This window comes from Bactrocera dorsalis, chromosome 5, assembly GCF_023373825.1.
Source record: "Bactrocera dorsalis isolate Fly_Bdor chromosome 5, ASM2337382v1, whole genome shotgun sequence".
In the NCBI taxonomy this organism is placed as follows: Eukaryota; Metazoa; Arthropoda; class Insecta; order Diptera; family Tephritidae; genus Bactrocera; species Bactrocera dorsalis.
This window is the reverse complement of record NC_064307.1, coordinates 13,877,314-13,895,172: the sequence shown is the minus strand read 5'-3', so window position 1 is coordinate 13,895,172 and position 17,859 is coordinate 13,877,314. Positions and strand designations below refer to the sequence as shown.

The following is a 17,859-nucleotide window of genomic DNA, read 5'->3' as shown; positions in this document are numbered from 1 at the left end:
AAATGAGCCTCATCGCTGAACAAAATTTGTCGATAAAAAAGCGGATTTTCTGCCAACTTTTCTAGGGCCCATTCACTGAAAATTCGACGTTGTGGCAGATCGTTCGGCTTCAGTTCTTGCACGAGCTGTATTTTATACGATTTTACACCAAGATCTTTGCGTAAAATCTTCCATGTGGTCGAATAACACAAACCCAATTGCTGCGAACGGCGACGAATCGACATTTCACGGTCTTCAGCCACACTCTCAGAAACAGACGCAATATTCTCTTCTGTACGCATTCGTGTGGTTGGTTTAATGTCCAATAAAGTAAACTGAGTGCGAAACTTGGTCACAATCGCATTAATTGTTTGCTCACTTGGTCGATTATGTAGACCATAAATCGGACGTAAAGCGCGAAACACATTTCGAACCGAACACTGATTTTGGTAATAAAATTCAATGATTTGCAAGCGTTGCTCGTTAGTAAGTCTATTCATGATGAAATGTCAAAGCATACTGAGCATCTTTCTCTTTGACACCATGTCTGAAATCCCACGTGATCTGTCAAATACTAATGCATGAAAATCCTAACCTCAAAAAAATCACCACAAAAATGGTGGTTCAACTGAACTTAAGTTTTTGCGAATACTGGAAATAGTAAAATTATAGAAGTAAATAAATTGCGTTGTAATAATTGATACTAGTAATTGTGTACAAAGTAAGTGGTAGTGAATTAATAAATTTAGTTTCAATGAAGAAGTTATTCGAAACAATTTGTTTTTATGGCTATGTGCCAAACGGTAGAAAAATTAAAATTCTGACAAATAAAAATGAAATTTTGACGTTTTTTGTGGTGAATGTGAATGTCAGAATATTACCCAGTTCAGTTCACGAGCTAAGTAAATTTTGACAATTTACGAATATGTATACAGATATGCATTTAGGAATAAATGAATTTAAAATAACCGATGTAAACAAAACACTTACGTTATAATTAATTTTACTATTTTCAGAGAACGTGTTTCATATATCATATGCGCTCTCTGCATGTATTTTAAAATCTAGAAAAAAAATAAACTTTCCTCAATATTAATAAGTATAAACAAATGGCAACTATCGAATCGAATAAAGTCTGGTGGCGCTCAAAAGCGTTTCTGCATTTGACATAAGCAAAGCAAATACAATTTCATCGATATAACTGCATTCAAAAAGCAAATTGATTGAGTTGGCGCCTGTTTCGATAATTCTTTTTGTGAAAGTATTTTTATATTTTGAAGAAAACAAATCATAATTCGATCATAAAAATGGCAAATATTTGGCATGATAAGCGCACCTTTGTGGACGAGAACAAATTTTCCTCAGCAAAACTACAGCAAACACATCCAAGGGTGCATTCCGTAAAAAAGAAGCAAGTTTTTGGAGAGCTGAAAAATGTAATTCATAATCAGTTGGGTATAACTCCGCTAAAAGGTGGTTTAAAGGAAAATCAATTGGATACATTTAAAAGCAGTATAGCAAAAACACGATTGGGTATACAGAATGACGTAAAGAAGTTGTCTGTAGATCCTATTGAACTGTTCGACTTTTTTGATTTCCCAAAAGCATGTTGTACTAAAAGTTGCGGCAAAAGTAATGCCGAAATATGGTCAGAATATAATAGTATTGATGAAGTTGCCTTGTTAAAGGCAATGGAAAAAATCAGAAACGGTGGACCCATCAGAGATTTCGATGATGGGTCGCATAGCGATATTGAAGATTTTTGTGATCCTGAAGAAGATGTAGATTCGCTTGCGAAATACGAGAAACCCCATTTATATTTGGAGGATTACAGCAAAGACGATTTCACTTCGTGCTCCATCGAACTTCCAAAATTTGATTTTGGTAATGATTTACTTTTGAAATGCTAATTTTATAATAATTTGTAGCAGTCAAATCATAAATTCAGAATATATTTTAAATGTATTTTATTCGTTATATGTATTCATGTAAAATAGTCGTTAAATTAAATTATTTCTAGTTACGTAAATAAATAAATGTCGATATAGAAAATGTGCGTTACTATATTTTATAATTTCGGTCTTGATAAGGGTACCTCGAAGTAACCTTTCTGTTGTAAAATACATAATACACATAATTAGCATTACGATAAATTAAAATCAGAACATTAGATAATAAAAATGAAAATATTTATTCTTCTAAAAGACATTGTTTTTGCTCATAAATGGTTAGACATTGAGCATTTATTATAAATAAAGCGAGTTGCAGAAATAACCTAACATTGTCACTTAAATTAAATTTCTAGTTTTATATATGTAGGTACCCTGAAGAACATACAACTTTGACTTAAAATTTTAAAAATCTAGCCCTTTTGTATTAACTAATAACTTTTTACTATTCATTTTGTAAAACACAAGAAAATATATAAAGAAGTTTACAAATTTGCAAATCTAGCTACCTATTTTTACCAAAAATAGTATAATTTACTTTGAGATTTTTTTTCATTTTAATGTGATTCGTTGATTTTAACTGTTGCTGGAGTATGCCAAATTTTATGCTATGCTTCTGCATTGTCTTTCATACACCCCTATAGCCAACCAATTGAGATAAGCTAATGTCTTATCAGTTAAACTTTCGTTTGCTTGTAAAAAATACACATACAATTAGAATTTAAAGAAAATCTATTAGAAGTTGTTTTGTAAATATTAATGCGTAAACATACATACGTGTTTCCACGTATGCGATAGTTTTTTTTTAGAAAAAATTTGAAAATTAATTTATATAAAGCGTTAACTCCACATAATCCCGTTTATTACAACTAATATAGCTTATAGATTTTTTCGTTAAAAATTATGATATTATTATTGAAATTATTTTAAGAGCGCTATAACACAGCAACATTTAAAACAACAAAACAATACAAGTTATCTAATGAAAAGAAATACATATGTTTATGTATATTTCTTAACTAAGGGGACACCCAAAGTTGTTTATAGCACGATAGCATTTAATAATGCTAAGTTTATTATGCATTGAGTATCCATTTAGCTTAGAATGGCAGCTTCGCATTTTTCTATCCATTTTCACATTGATGTCCCTCGCAATTGCCCCAGAATATACAATTTCCCACACCACTATAGCAAATAAGGAATACGGCTGTCAGAAATATTAAACTACAGATGGTGCACGGTTTACGTTCTAGAAAAAAGCCAATTAGGTAGAGTACGATGAACATGACATGCGTTTCCATCAGCGCAGGATTTGTCGGCTTCGGTATAAGTAGCACTGGCAACAAACATTGCAGGCAATACATTTTGAAATTGAAATGTGTCGGAGTGTACTAGATCTGAAAGCAAATGATGATACGCAAAAAAAAATTAAAATTATACATACACACATGCGTCTTTTACTTACGAATAGTTTTAGATTAAACTTGCGTTAATCACCACCACCAGGGAAAGTACTAATAGCGAACACCTGACAATTTTCTTGGCCTTCTCATCCAAGTTCACGAAATCTGCCAATAAAATCCAAAGGCGTTGATGACTTGATTATCCTACAACTCACTGCTTAAATTCTGCATAGTTTTGCAGTTAAAAAACTTTTTACATAAAGTTTTCGTATTTTAGAAGATTTTATTTTTATTATTTGACTGTATGTTGTACAAATTATGCGAGGAACACTTAATTCTGTCAGTGGAATCTGTTAATAAAAAACAATAGCCATATAAATAACTACAAGCCAATATGTCAGTGTCAATTTGTCTATTTCTGCACCTATTTTTTCAATACCCAGGGTTGCTTTTTGGAAAAGAATACATTTCCCTTAAATAGTATTTTAAAAATGTATTTTTATAATACGTTTGTTCCAAAATGCAACTCTGCAGACTTCTTATTGGACTCAATACAAGTTAGCTTGACTTTATACTTGAATTCCAATAAGACTGAATGGGCAACAACTACACAAACCAGTTAATTGCCGTGAAATCGTAGTTCGGTTTTTTCAGTTCAATTTTATATGTAAATAAGTGCGTTTTTATTTATAGAAAAAAGAATAAAATTGGTAAGTTAATAAGGAAAATAAAATATCTTAATTTTTTTAGCAATTCTGTCTAAACCGGCCTTTGCTCTTTGAACGTTTGTTGAAATCTTTTAAAGGCTTTGCATCTTAATCGGTTATTTCCTTAAAAATTTGCAACAAACGGAATAATTTTTATGTTTTATAGGGACATAATTTAAAAATATTTCAACATAATTAAACAAATATTTTGCAGACATCATGTCGCTCTCCAAGCCTATTTATTCGTTGCTCGGAGTCTATTTGGAGCAACTATTCAATCATCCAGTGCGCACTAAATCCATAACCAGGTAAATATACATACTGTAAACTGTAATTTTTTTATAAATAATTTATATAATGGTGATCATCTTTAGCTCTATACTTGCGGCATCGGCAAATTACACATCCCAACGTATAGCTGGCCAAAAGAAAGTCAACCAGGAAAGTGTCATAGCATACGGCCTCTTTGGGTAAGTCGCATTTATAGCATATAAAAGAAAACAAAAGTCAATTGTTTTTCTTATCGCTCAAATCTTATCGCTTAATGTCATTGTTTAGAGTAATCATGATAATACTGAGAACTTGCTATTTTGTATTTTATAGCGTTTTTTGTTTACTCACAAAAACATACATACGTTTAACTAATTTTAGTAAACATTATTTGTTTTCATATTTATTATTTAATACTTTTATTTGTTGTTTATAGCTTAATATTTGGTGGTACTGTGCCACATTATTTCTATCAAACGATTGAGCGGCTATTCAAACATGATATGAAATTCCGTCGTTTTTTCCAGTTTCTTTCGGAACGTCTAATATTTGCACCATTTTATCAACTAATCTCCCTCTATTTCCTCTCCATATTTGAGGTAATTGAAGTGTTTGCAACTAATTTTAACCAAAATTTCATGTTAATGTTTGCACTATCATTCAATACTTAATAGATGAATACCCATGAAGTAGCTGTAGCTAATCTAAAGAAACTATATTGGCCTCTACTCCGCGCCAATTGGCAATACCTATCGATACCCGTGTTCCTTAATATGGCATTTGTGCCACCAATGGTATGTTTTAATAAAATTTTGCGGTTAAGAAAAATAATAATTTAATATTTTAATATACGTAGTTGCGCACAATTGCCATGAGTATTGTGTCCTTCCTTTGGGTGGTCTATATTGCACGTCGTCGACGCCGTCTTCAGGATAAGCAGGTTGGCGGAAATAAAGACAAATAATTTTTTATAAGAATATATGTACATAACTTAGCTCAATAATGTTTCTAATTCCAATTTTAAAATTATATTTTTTATAAATGGTTGGTTATATGGTGCTCTTTGTATGTGATTTACAAAAGTTTATAAATATTTTTAATCATTGGTGAAGATACCTTAAAAAGAGTTGGAGACAATAAAGTAATGTTAAAGTTTTGCTTTTATACAATAATAAATAAGTACGAAATGTTTGAGTTTTTGTGGTAAATGTGTGATATGTGTACATAATAAAGTGAAACTCCACCTCGTGACCTTAGAATGGGTAGTACTCTTGATAATGGCAACGCTTGGAGTCTTTTGGACCACCCGCCACCGCCGAGTCCTGGAAATATCTGCACATTTCACCGATCAGACTCTGGACGCGACTTCGAAGCCCTTTCGGTCCTGAAAGGCATTCACAATGGGGTGAATATCGCCCTCGGATTGCAGAGCAAGAGCTCAAGTTGCCTCGCGAAACTAAAGAGATCGTTGCCAAATATTGTTCTGGGTATTGTAGCAGACTAAATTCCTACTTATACAGCTTAGACACACTCAACATATGTCCTGCATACGGGGTATGCCGCATGACCCTAATCACTTCTATAAATGCCCCACTTATGTAATACCGCTTTCACTATCTGTCGAAACAGAAACAGCACCTACCATGAGATAGATAGAAAATTGCGGTTTTGCACTGCAACGTATGCTGTATTGTGCCCTCTCCTATATTACATATGGTCACTAAGGACCAGCATTCTGAACAATACTTTTAGATAACCTCGATGAGAACTAACTTAGATGCCCGGCTTGCCAGTTCATGGTCGGATAAAAATTTGGGTTCGTCCGGTTTTAATTTTCGTTTTCTTGTTTAATTATACGCTCAACAAAATGTATTTAGTTTGCCAAGCAGTTTGTAACACCCAGAAGTAATAGTCGGAGATTCTATAAACGATAAATAAATGCTCAGCGTGGCAAAATGAGTCGATTTAGACAAGTCTGTCTGTCTATTTGTATAAACATACGCTGTTTCCTCAGTTTTTGAGATATCGTTCTGAAAGTTTTTACCTGTTTTCTCCACAAAAAGCTATTCAGATGTCGGAACCGCCGATATCGGACCACTATGCCATACAAACTGAACGATCGGAATCAAGTGCTTGTTCATTTGGCGAGATGTCTTCACGAAATTGGGCTGAGGATATTATATAAAGCAGTAATGCAATCTTCGAAGAAATTATTCAGATCGGATAACTATAATATATCATATATGTATGTATGTAGCTGTCATATAAACTGAATGATCGCAATCAAGTTCATATAATGAGCCTTTTGCATTTATGAAGAGTACTCGTTGTTTTTGTTGTAGTAGTGGCAGAAGTCTGCTGAGTTCACAGACTTGGCCGGATAAAAAACCGGGTCCGTTCCAGTTACTTAGACCCGACTGTCGTGGGAACGGTATTGTATTTAGCTGCCACTAAAGTTAAAGTTTTTTCTTGTTTTCTGATCAAAATACAAATAAAACAGCTTCTTTTAAAAATAGTTACAATTTATTTACAAATTTTTCGATTTCATTTCTTAAAATGTTTATCAAATGTCTAATTTTAAAATAATTAAAACAATAAAATAATAAAAGGCTGCTGACATATTACATATTACAGATCGGAAGTAACACAAATGCGGCTTCTTTTATATTTAAACAATACAATACAATACATATGTACATTTATTAATATATATATATGTATATGTATAAAGTACATGCAGCTGCTGGTGTGCGTACATACATATCTCGCACGCACACAATTATACAAATACAAGATCAGATCAGTATAGATAAAATAGAATCGGAAAATATAAAATATATAGAACCAAAGATGTCAAAATTTTCGCACTTTCTGTAATTAGTCTGCGTGTTTATCCCAATAGAACCGTTAACCATGAATTTTTTCCTCATATTAGATGGATCAGCTGTAATGTTTGCTGTTTTGTTGTTGTTGTGCAGAAAAGAAACGAGAATGTAATTAACATTTTTTGGCGTTTAGCTGCTTCCGGTTGCACAGACGGAGTGACGGGCATATGTACATACATATAGAGACTTCAAAGCGAGTGTGGGATTGGCACTTCTAACCTTCTTTCTTTAGCAACGACCGAAAGCAGCAGCAATCACAGGCTGAATGTTTAAACGGAACGCGGCTGAACAACTGCGGCGTGCAAAGCAAAGAAAAAATATAAATTAATACACATAAACATTTGTATCTAACTCGCTGTAGAAGAAAAGAACTTACAATGCGGCCTCTCCGACTCGACGGAGGAGGCGATCTCGCCCTCGTTATGTGGCTGTAGAATTGGGACCGGGATGCGGACGGGCTGTGCCAGGCTGCGACCGAAGTTGGCGCGTCCGTATTGCATCATTTGTGGCTGATCGGGCATGGGTGGGGTCATGGTGTCGCGTGGCTGCTCAGGCAAGGGCTGCAAGATCAGGCGCTGTGGTGGCGCTTGTTGCATGCGCATCGCTTCCTCGGGCGCAATGGCGGGCTGTTGGGGATGCGCCAATTGTGGAAGTTGTTGTTGGCGCTGCTGTTGCTGTTGTTGTTGCTGCTGCTGCTGCTGGCGAATAATGTGCTCCTGTTCGCTGGACATTTGCGCGTCAGACGATGAGTCATCAGCTTCCTCACTATCCCTATTGTTGCTGCTGTTGTTGTTTTCCGCTGACTCAGCGGCTTCTTCGGCAGCAAGACGACGCAACTCGTCGGTGATGCGATCCTCAGCCATGCGTTGGATGTTGCGCAAATCTTCAGCGGTTATGCCGGCACGTTGCAGAGCAACACCAAGTGGCAAACGTTGGATTTGCAAATGTGGCAATTCCTGTTGTTGTGATGGGATCTGCACTGGCATATCATCGGCCAGGTGAATTTCACGAATCGGTATTTGTTGCACATGAATGCGTACAGTTTGTGGCACATACATGTTCTGTTGCGATTGCTGTGAGTCGGGATGTGGTGCTTGCATCACTTGTGGTGGCATTGGTGGACGCATGGGCAAGTGCTGGAATGGTGGTGGCATTTGACGGATGTACGATTGTTGTGGTGGCGCTTGAGATTCCTGCGACATGGCGGACATTGGTGGCATGGGTGGCATCATGCGTTGTGGCATGTGTGTGAGGGGGAAACGTTGTGGGATCTGACCGAATGGTATGGGTATGCGTTGGTATGGAATGAACATGGGGCGATTCGATTCGATCTCATCATCGTTATCATCATCCTCTTCGCGATTGTTGTTGTTGCGTGATGATTCGGCGTTTTCGTGTTCCTTATTCTCATTGCCACCCTCGCAGTAGATTGAGATGCGTTCGCCGGTGATGCGCGCCTTCTTGGGATCGGTGGTAAGATTGACGCCGAACGGTAAAGCAACAGTTTTGGAAGGTGAGTCCACAATCTCTTCGGCATGCTTACGTTCAACGACACAGTTCATGCGCGATCTGTTCGGATGTGAGTTCCAATATGGAGGGTATTAATATATTTGCTTTAATGATAGTATGCTTGCACTTACTTTTTGTTGTTTTGCAACAAAGCAGCAGCCAAATCGCTCAGATCCAATTCGAGTGGTACTTTACCGGGATATTTGATTTCCTCGGCATCATCAACATCCGAGTAGGAGTTGTCACTATCGCTAGAGTCACCGTCATCTGAGGCACTGGCGGCGACTTGGTTGGGCGTGGCATGTTGCTTCTTAATTTCCACCTTCTTCACGGTAACATCCTTATCCAGATTTTGCAGATCAGCTTCCTCGTTGTTCTCCCTGCCCAAAAGTGCTTCGGCGCGTGGAAGTTCCTGAAAATATTAAAGCAATGTATTTCGTTAGAGGTGCGCAAGGTAACTGTGTTGGTTTAAATATAACGGTATTAATTTAAATATAAATTTTTAATTCTAGAAGACATTTCTATATAAATGTATTTTAGACCATTTTTTATGGAAAAGCATTGTAACCGGATTTCATTCGGTTAAATATAGCTGATTATACATAGAAATAATATCATCTGATCAAATTTGATCCGGACCGGAAATGAATCGAAACCGAAAACACCAATATTCGCTATAGGCATTGAAAGTCATTCCAGCCGAAGCTTTTAGCAGGTGGGGGGAAAAGTATAAATTGTTGGCATACTTGTATTGGCTCAGCAGCTTATTTTGAAGCCGATAATTAAAATTTGGACTAAAATGCATAAGTATGTAGTTCAAATTTTCTTTTTTTTTGTCAGACCGGCTCAAATTTGATCAGATGGTAGATGACGTTTTTCTAACGGCGCTAATAAAAAAAAATATGTTTGATTTTCCAAAAGGGGTTTAAAAAATTTGTTGCTTTAGTTAAAAAAAATCAGGAAGCAAAACATAAATAGGGTTAGAAGCTCAGACAAATGTCTAGCTTAAACAAAAATAATCAATGAAAAAAGGATTATTAGGGTTTTCACAAGTCTCATAAAGTTATAAGTTATAACGATTCGATAACATAGCATTGAGAATTTTAAATGAATAAACTCATTTTTGTATGAAATCCAACAACAATTTTTTTAAACAAGTGTAAAAATTTATAATTTTACGATTTTACGATGCTTTACGACAGGTTGTGAGTACCCCATATATTTAGTATGTATGTATGTATATAAAAAATTTTATTTTCTATTTTCTTTTTATTTCTTCTACGAATTTACTTTTCTTCAATATACTCATTTCTGTAAAATCATAACAATAAACAGCAATATCTTCAACGACGCGCCCTTTTGGTAACGATATTACAGCACAACATCGTTACTTTTACGTAACAAAATTTCTTTGGAGATCCACCCACAAACATCTGAAGCATTGCATAAACATGTATAAACATGTTACCATAGCATAATCATACATACAAATAGTATGTACTTTTGTCTTGCACGTGTGCTTGCACAAATCAGCTTTGGCGCTGTTATTTAACAACATTTCTTTTTCTTCATTCAGGCTTCAATGATTTTCATCATTATTTTCTTGCTTGCTTTTCTCCGTGCAATTTTCCGCTATGCAATGTTCATATGATAAGCGGCGAGTTTATTGACTTCTGTCGTGAACCGTTCACCTAAGCATACCTCCATTTTCGGCCCGGCCATTGGCGTTCGTAGTCGTGTTTGCTGATTACGTGTACTCGTCGAATCATAACAGCGCTGTAAAAGGCTTTCGCAAACATAGCAACAAACACAATGTTACTTTTATTTGCATTACTACTGCAAAAAAAATTCCCAATGCAATTCCCTTCCTTGTGTTGCGTGCCCAAATATTGAATTGGCGGCTAATATTTGTGCTTTCTTCTTTCATTTTTGGTACCTGCTGTTATGTAATTGCATTAAAAACTTTTTTATGAGTGTGTGTTATGAGGTAGTAATTTATGTATATTCAAAAAAAATTATATAAAACCACGTGGAAAATTCATTAAATTATTACACTGACCACATAACAAGAAGTATCAAAAAAGAAAGTTGGAAATAAATAGTCTTCTTCTTTATTGGTGTAGGCACCGGTTGCGAGGGTTTTAGCCGAGTAATTAAAATACGCAACAGCCTCAGATACGGCGAAAATAAGTATGTAAGTAATACAAATTCTGGACAGGCAATACAAGCGAGGAAGTGGCTTTAACACGCAGATACTTCCGCTTGCAACTTAGTAGTTTGAATACCAAGCTTTACAGGTATTTTAATTTTCATATAGTCATCTAACAAAATCGAAATTGAGTTTTTTATTGCTAGGATTCACTACATCATATTACCGTTATAACCAATATATAACCACTTTATAACCAAAACTCAAATTTTATTTTAATATGAGTGGTTTCTATTATATCGTTTTTCCTTCGCCTGCAAACTTATGGAAAGCCACAAAAATATTATGTTTTTTTTTCAGACAATTTTATTGCTTGTTCTTTTACACTATTCTTAGTTTTCTCAAATCTCTTAAGCAAATAAACCTTTGATTTTTTTGTAGCTAAGCAGTTTTAGGTTCCAATTCCATAGAAGTACCATAATTATACACTCCAACTATTTTCAAAAATTTTTACAATAATTAGAATAACATTTTTTTCCACACACACACACATACACTTATAATTACCGCCCACATCATTGCTAAAAAGTTAAAATTACGCTTCGCTGACTGTTACGTGTGGTTAAATTTTCTTTGTGTCATGGACATGTGGACAACAAAATCGTTGACCTAATTAAGTGTTGGAAAAAAATTGTTTCCTCAAGCATAAAACTTGTAATGAGAATTACAAAGCGTGATTATATGCACAGATGCATGTACGATGATATGTTAATATCGTATACACTGCCATGATATGTTAAAAAAATGTAAAAATGTTAGTTTACAACTACAAATTTCAGACAATTGGACTAAAAGACCAAAGATTAATTTGCAGGATGCAGTCATGTGTAGAAGTTCACGCTAGAGAGGAAAGCTCTCTGATTGTGATTCACTTGGGAGTGGCCAGAAACGATTCTTTGACAAATGGCTCAAGCAAGATACGACTTCCGGTCTTAGACAAAGTATCCTCTTGGTTGCCAAAGAACATCTGTTTGAAGGGCTCTGCGCTAGGTTTGAGATCCTCCAAAAAAGAAAAGTTTTATTAACCTGCTGAAATAAAAAAGGACTAACATGACAAAAAAGCACCCAGAGAGATCGACATCTCTTGCGAGTTCGTTCGAATAATTTTTGTGGATATTTTGGATATGAAACGTGTTCTTGCTCGACTTGTCCCGATAAAGCATAATTTTTTGTTCAAAAAGAGTACCGGAAACAGATCTCTTTGGACTTGCTTGATCGTGCGAATTCCGATCCCAAAACAAACTTCGCTGAAGAAGCTGAAAAGTTCCAAAAAGTTCTTATGAAAAATATTTCCAGAACTGGAAAAATCGTTGGCATAACGGTATCACATTTGGTGGGGATTACTTTGAAGGCGACAAAATATATATTGATATTTAATATTAATATTAATATAATATTTTGGGTTTTATATAGAATTTCCTTTTGTCACAATGTATTTGTGATTTCTGATGCTGACTACTTATCATAGTCTGTTAGTTGAAAGCATTCTTCACTTGTTGTAAAATTTACATGCCAAAGCAAAAACAAATTCAAGGAGTTGATTTTAATCTCTTTTGTCTCTTTGTTCGATTCATAAATGTCCAAGTCGTGACGAATCGAAAGCACCTAATTGTCTAGCATTAGCAAGCGAATGGAATATTCTAGTGATCTCAGTGAGAGCTGCTGCGCAATTCACGATTTATGGCCGCACAAACACATAAAAAACATAAACAAGATAAATACAGACATTAATACGGATAAAATTGTCTTCTGTCATTGACAAAGTGCAAAATGCGAACCTTTATTTATAAACTATAAATATGTATGGAGGAAGCATTTAATTTATTCATTGTGCCCGCAAATTAAGGAGTTAATTAACTCAATGCATACAAATGAATAGCACTGTGTTTATATATATACATGTATTTTGCTACAACAAAACATAAAATATTTTTTTTTAAACAGCAACAAAAATGATTTTAGTAAGACAAAATTAAGAGGCAATAAGAAAGCAATAAACACAAAGTTGTCTCCGGCTTTCGATGCTTCCCCCTGCTATAAAAAAATATAAAAAAAATTGTTTATGGAGTGAGGCAATAAAACAGAAGATGGAATTTATGTAATTCATTGCACGTATAAAAAAAAAAATAAACAATCAGGAAATGTCATAATAATGTGCAACGACAGACATACCTAGACATACGTATAAATATTTGTGTTATGTTTTATTTGTGAAAAGAGAAAGTCATGTTGCATAATCGCTACGCATAATATTACAAAATATTTGAACTTTAATGACTTCGATTGACTCACTAAAGCAAGATTAGGAAACAAAAAGTACTGAGAAGGAGGTGATCTATTAATAATATGCTGAATCGAATTCCACAGTATGGGGCTGTAAGATCGAGAAGACTGCAGGTAATGTTTAAAGTAGGACACCAGGAGCATCTCTTGTGCATTTATCCCGCATTGTTAAGATTAAGCTGTAAGCATCTGAAATCCCTACCTATGATATACTGGTGAAGATATCGAGAGAGAGGCCCCATAGTCTGTTCGCGGTAAGTGTAGGCATCCCAAAAATGACTTTTTTACTTGGACCTAGAAACTGAACTCAATCTGGTATCGGGAAAGACCAAAACTGGTCTATGTGTGGCTTATTAGCCTACCAGATTAAACTAACCTAACCATAAGACAACCACGGTTGCGATTTTTTATGTCAAAATTTTGGATCAAAAATCAGATTTTCAATTTTTGATTACAATTTTGGTAAATTCAGAAAAATCAGAATTAAAAATTAAAAATTTAATTTGTTATCACAAAATCGGACTAAAAATTGGAAAAAGGATGATTTAATTTGAAAACTGCAGTAAAAACAATATACATATTTTTCAAATTAAAAGACAAGACAGCTTAAAAAAATATCATAATCACTCATATGAGCAAGTATATATAAGTATATAGATTTAGCTCTATTTATTTCACATGAAAAAACAGAAAATCAACAATACAAAAACTGAGCGTGACTGTCCACTCTAAAGATACAAAAGACTTAAGCAAAGAACTTCATCAAAAGAGAACCACTGATGGCAACGAAACCAGTTAATCAGCTGTGAGTCAAAAAAAGAACATGTAAACAACCAACAAAACTAGTTTAAATAAATATTTAACCCTTGCACGGACAACAAAAAATAGATGAGTACAAAGACAATCAACGGCATTAAAACTAAACTTAAAAGCCACATTTTGCCTTCAGGCACAAATGACAGCAGAAAAAAACACAAAATAAATAAATGAATAAAAAAGTAAACAAAAACCAAAAAAAAAAAAATAAATGAAAGAAAAAAATATACAAACATTAAATACAGTCGCACGTAGGAAAAACGAATGAACTCGATGGTAGATTAACCCTAACCCACTTAGCTACTCATTGCAATTAAAAAAAAGCACAACAACAAGCAAACGAAATAAACGTGATTGTAATTAACGATTAAAAAAGTACGCAAAGAGCAGGTTAATGCGCGAGACAATTATAAAAATGACCAAAACAAAAATAAAAGAAATAAAAATGAGGCAAGAAAGTAAACTTACAAAAAAAAATAAGAACAAGCAACTGTCAGCTGATATAAGATAGATATAGATAAGTACTCACAAGACCACTTACAATTTATTTAGAATGAAGCTAGCATTTTCTGCTGCTTTCGAGTCACTTTACTAGCGAGAAAAAAATCGAAATCGATTTGTGCATAAAACAACGTTTATTAAGAACAGTTTTGTAGACGTGCGCTCTTCGTTAATTAAGCAGATAAATTTATACAAACACACACACAACGTATATATGTTAGTATTTCCGAAAATGCGCGAGTTTTATAATAGCACAATTATTCTTAATTACAAAATTACCGACGGCCATTAAAAGTTGTCGGTAATTACGGCGGCAATGACACGCAGACCATTAGAAGCGAATTTGACAAAAAAGTTTAGAGTTTTTTCACTTTTTTTGTAAATGTTTTAGTAAAATAATAGTTTTTTTTTTAGTTTAGACTTTTTTATAAATGTTTTAGTAAAATAATAGTTTTTGAAAAAAATGTCAACAAAAAATGTTTTGAGTTATTTGTATTTAAAAAAAATATTTTCGAAAAGGAAATTAAAAAAATTGAATTGTACAAGAATCTTAAATTTTTTTGAGGTAAGCCATGCATTTTTGTTAAAAAACAAATTTTTTTTGTTAGAAAATTTTATTGTTTTTGTTTTTGTTTTGCTCTTATTAAATTGTTTTTTTTTTTTAGAAAGAACAAAATAATTTTTTTTTAGAAACATTAAAACAAAAATTTTTTTTGTAAAAAACAACAAAACAAAAATTTTTTTTCAGAAATTTTTTCTTTGGAAACTTAACGAAATTGTGCACAAAAAATTAAATTATCGTAATCTTCGCAAAAAAAATTAATTCTACACACTTTTTGTTTATATTTATTTTGGCTTAATCATGCATTTGGTTCATTACCCGCAACAACAAAACCAGTACATGTACGCATTATGGCGAACATTGTCCAAGCCGATGCGGTAATGATATCAGCTCAAAGATCGTGTTGCAGCTAATCGTTGTTTTTGTTACTTTTTTATTTTGAGGCGATTAGCTCAAAGATTTACAGTTTAGTAATGCGTGTTTCGCAAGTTGTTTACACATAGGTTTGTTTGTTGTATGGCCTTTGCTTACATATGTTGTAAGCACGCTCAATTGAGCTTGCTGAAATAAAATTAAGCGCTGACCTGCTTGCTACTAGAGAGTTCAAGATCACTGCAAATTGATATGTAGTGATTAAAAATGAGCAGTAAGGAGGAAAGTAATAATAGTGGTAATTAAAACAGTAATGTAAGCCATATAGAAAGATAGTTAGGCGGTTGAGTGTTCGACTGAACTTCGCGCTTTAAAGTGTAAATCGCAATAAGCTTCGGCTGTAAAACATTATGCCTTGAAAATTAGAAAAATTAGCGGTATAATACCGAAAGCAATAAAAACAGCTACACTCTTAATAAATACGCCATTGAAAAAAGTTCGGTTCGTTTTGGCAATACCTTTAGCTAAACTAGATTTGGCTTCTTATGCTCTTAATTTGTGCTTTTGGGTGCAGAACTATTTTTCTTGTTCATTATAAGTTTATCTGGATACTAAAAGCAACTCCATAATTGTACGAGTATTCATACAAGTTCCCAAGGTTTATAGACGGTTCGGCTTTCGGTCCTTAAAAAGCTTTTCAGAACGAAAGCCCTATAAAATCGCGAAAGCTTAATTGATTTAAAAAGTTTTCTGTGCTTAAAAAGCTTTTCTGGGTGAAAGCTCTATAAAGCCGCATTTTCTTAATTTATTACAAAAGTTTTCAGATTAAAATCGCGAAAGCTTAATTGATTACAAAAACTTTCTGTGCTTAAAAAGCTTTTCTGGGTGAAAGCTCTATAAAGCCGCGAAAGCTTAAGTGAGTAAAAAAAAAACATGATATAGAGTTCAACTCCGAGAAATTTGATGATGCGTTGTTGTACAGTTTTTATTGAAACAAATATGTAAAAATTTTTTTACATCAACTATAATATGAAAAACTTCAGAAAATTGACTTGGCCTTTATTTATTTACGTAATATCTCCACTTTATTTCCAGACTTAGTCATTACATCACAGCCGCTTATGCATAATGCATACCTCAAATAAAAAATAAAAATAATAATACTATGTCACCTCATTTACCAACTTTTGTACTGATTTCTTTGCGACATTTTTTCTTCCTCAAAAGCAGCAAATATTATATTTTAGCAGTATGTAAATACAGATTTTGTTATGAAACATGTGATTCATTTCGCAATTCCGGGAAGGCAAAATGTTAAAGCAACACAAAAGCAAAAAAAAATATAAAAAAATTGAGGTGAAATATAAAAAATAAGAGTTAAACAAGTATGTAAATAAGTCAAAGCCACAAAGCACCAGACATTTTCGCTCTTTCGACTTTAAAATGCCAGCATCTTCCGAGTTCACTGTGTTGCATAAATTACACTTGAGAGTCATGCACACACATTTCCACATATTGGTGCTTTCAGTCGAGTGTAATTTTTTCACTTGCCTGTTAAATTAGTGTATGACTGTTAATGTATTCGAAGTGAAACATTTTGTTTGCGCCGTTTAAGCTTTATGATTGAAAGTGCAAATATTTTACCTGAAATTATTATTATTTATTGTATTTAAAATAAATAAAATATAAGGGTAATGCTTTGAGTAATGCTGAGGCCATTTGAGTGAATTAGAGCACGCTGTTTGGAATATAGTATTTTTTCGGTAGAAAATTTCGAATTTTTCATCTATTACTGTGAAGAAAAATAGTCTCTGAGCTTAAAACAGAATTTGCAAAAATATGTTTTGATTATAAGACGGTACTGGATAAGAATTTTTGTTATGAAAAAGCTCCTCATAAAGTTTTTCAGATTTTTTAGAAGTGTCTTAAAACTTATATAGCCTCTAATATGGATAACTTAAAACCTCACCTACAAATAATAGTATAATTATGGCCTTAAGAAGGTCTGAACCAAAGATTGCATATTTTTATAACATTATTTCCTCTTTGGTTAGTAATTATATTATATATATTTATTTATTATTTAGTTTTTTTTTACTTTAATAAGTTTCGTTATTTTATAGTTAAACTTATTTTACAAAAAAATAGTTTTATGGCTTTTAGCACAAAAAATGCACGAATTTAACAGAAAATAGTTTTCAAACATTCTTTTTTCCCGCTTAAGATAAACAAAACGTTAAAAAATCTTATTTAACTAAAAAATCTGTATTCATACAAGTACCGTACGTGATCTTAGCGAGAATTACGTCAAGTAAAAACGAAAATATTTTTTTAACTTGAAGTAATAAATAATGGTTTTTTATTGTTATTTGTTTGCAAACACTGATTACTGTTGGTTAACAAAGCTCGAAAAT

The 17,859-nt window shown here is 33.5% G+C and overlaps 4 protein-coding genes across 7 annotated transcripts in view; 2 read left to right on the top strand and 2 right to left on the bottom strand.

Moving 5' to 3' along the window:
• The first annotated feature begins 1,042 nt into the window (after positions 1-1,042).
• Positions 1,043-2,035, top strand: LOC105224418 (uncharacterized). The gene has a single exon (XM_011202493.4). The coding sequence runs from the start codon at positions 1,287-1,289 to the stop codon at positions 1,887-1,889; it is 603 nt and encodes a 200-aa protein (XP_011200795.1). The 5' UTR covers positions 1,043-1,286; the 3' UTR covers positions 1,890-2,035.
• LOC109579424 (bladder cancer-associated protein) lies at positions 1,932-3,325 on the bottom strand. The gene has a single exon (XM_019989611.3). It carries the CDS (start codon positions 3,290-3,292, stop codon positions 3,053-3,055), a length of 240 nt encoding a protein of 79 aa, XP_019845170.1. The 5' UTR covers positions 3,293-3,325; the 3' UTR covers positions 1,932-3,052.
• Positions 3,326-3,880: 555 nt separating this feature from the next.
• Positions 3,881-5,516, top strand: LOC105224419 (peroxisomal membrane protein 2). Of its 2 annotated transcripts, none has more exons than XM_011202494.4 (6): positions 3,881-4,041; positions 4,253-4,346; positions 4,413-4,508; positions 4,745-4,907; positions 4,983-5,102; positions 5,165-5,516. In XM_011202494.4, the coding sequence occupies exons 2-6, from the start codon at positions 4,258-4,260 to the stop codon at positions 5,270-5,272; spliced, it is 576 nt and encodes a 191-aa protein (XP_011200796.1). In that variant the 5' UTR covers positions 3,881-4,041; positions 4,253-4,257; the 3' UTR covers positions 5,273-5,516. The 2 variants fall into 2 exon arrangements, with proteins under 2 accessions (XP_011200796.1, XP_019845155.1); XM_019989596.3 differs by having other exon boundaries at positions 3,893-4,041; positions 4,205-4,346.
• A 1,293-nt stretch (positions 5,517-6,809) lies between these two features.
• The window catches only part of LOC105224421 (putative uncharacterized protein DDB_G0271606), a 632,600-nt gene continuing 621,550 nt past the window's right edge, over positions 6,810-17,859 (bottom strand). For all 3 annotated transcript variants that reach the window (XM_049459078.1, XM_049459077.1, XM_049459079.1), the window contains 3 exons: positions 8,834-9,114; positions 7,570-8,762; positions 6,810-7,485 (listed from right to left, as the gene is read on the bottom strand). In XM_049459078.1, the coding sequence (XP_049315035.1) occupies positions 7,463-7,485; positions 7,570-8,762; positions 8,834-9,114 (1,497 nt within the window). In that variant the 3' untranslated portion in view covers positions 6,810-7,462. The remainder of the gene's footprint in view (positions 7,486-7,569; positions 8,763-8,833; positions 9,115-17,859) is intronic.

Coding starts and splice junctions, on each gene's coding strand:
- LOC109579424 (XM_019989611.3), bottom strand. CDS start 3,292: ATGTATTGCCTGCAATGTTTGTTGCCAGTGCTACTTATACCGAAGCCG.
- LOC105224418 (XM_011202493.4), top strand. CDS start 1,287: ATGGCAAATATTTGGCATGATAAGCGCACCTTTGTGGACGAGAACAAA.
- LOC105224419 (XM_011202494.4), top strand. CDS start 4,258: ATGTCGCTCTCCAAGCCTATTTATTCGTTGCTCGGAGTCTATTTGGAG. Junction 4,347..4,412: donor CGCACTAAATCCATAACCAG/GTAAATATACAT, acceptor GATCATCTTTAG/CTCTATACTTGCGGCATCGG. Junction 4,509..4,744: donor ATAGCATACGGCCTCTTTGG/GTAAGTCGCATT, acceptor TGTTGTTTATAG/CTTAATATTTGGTGGTACTG.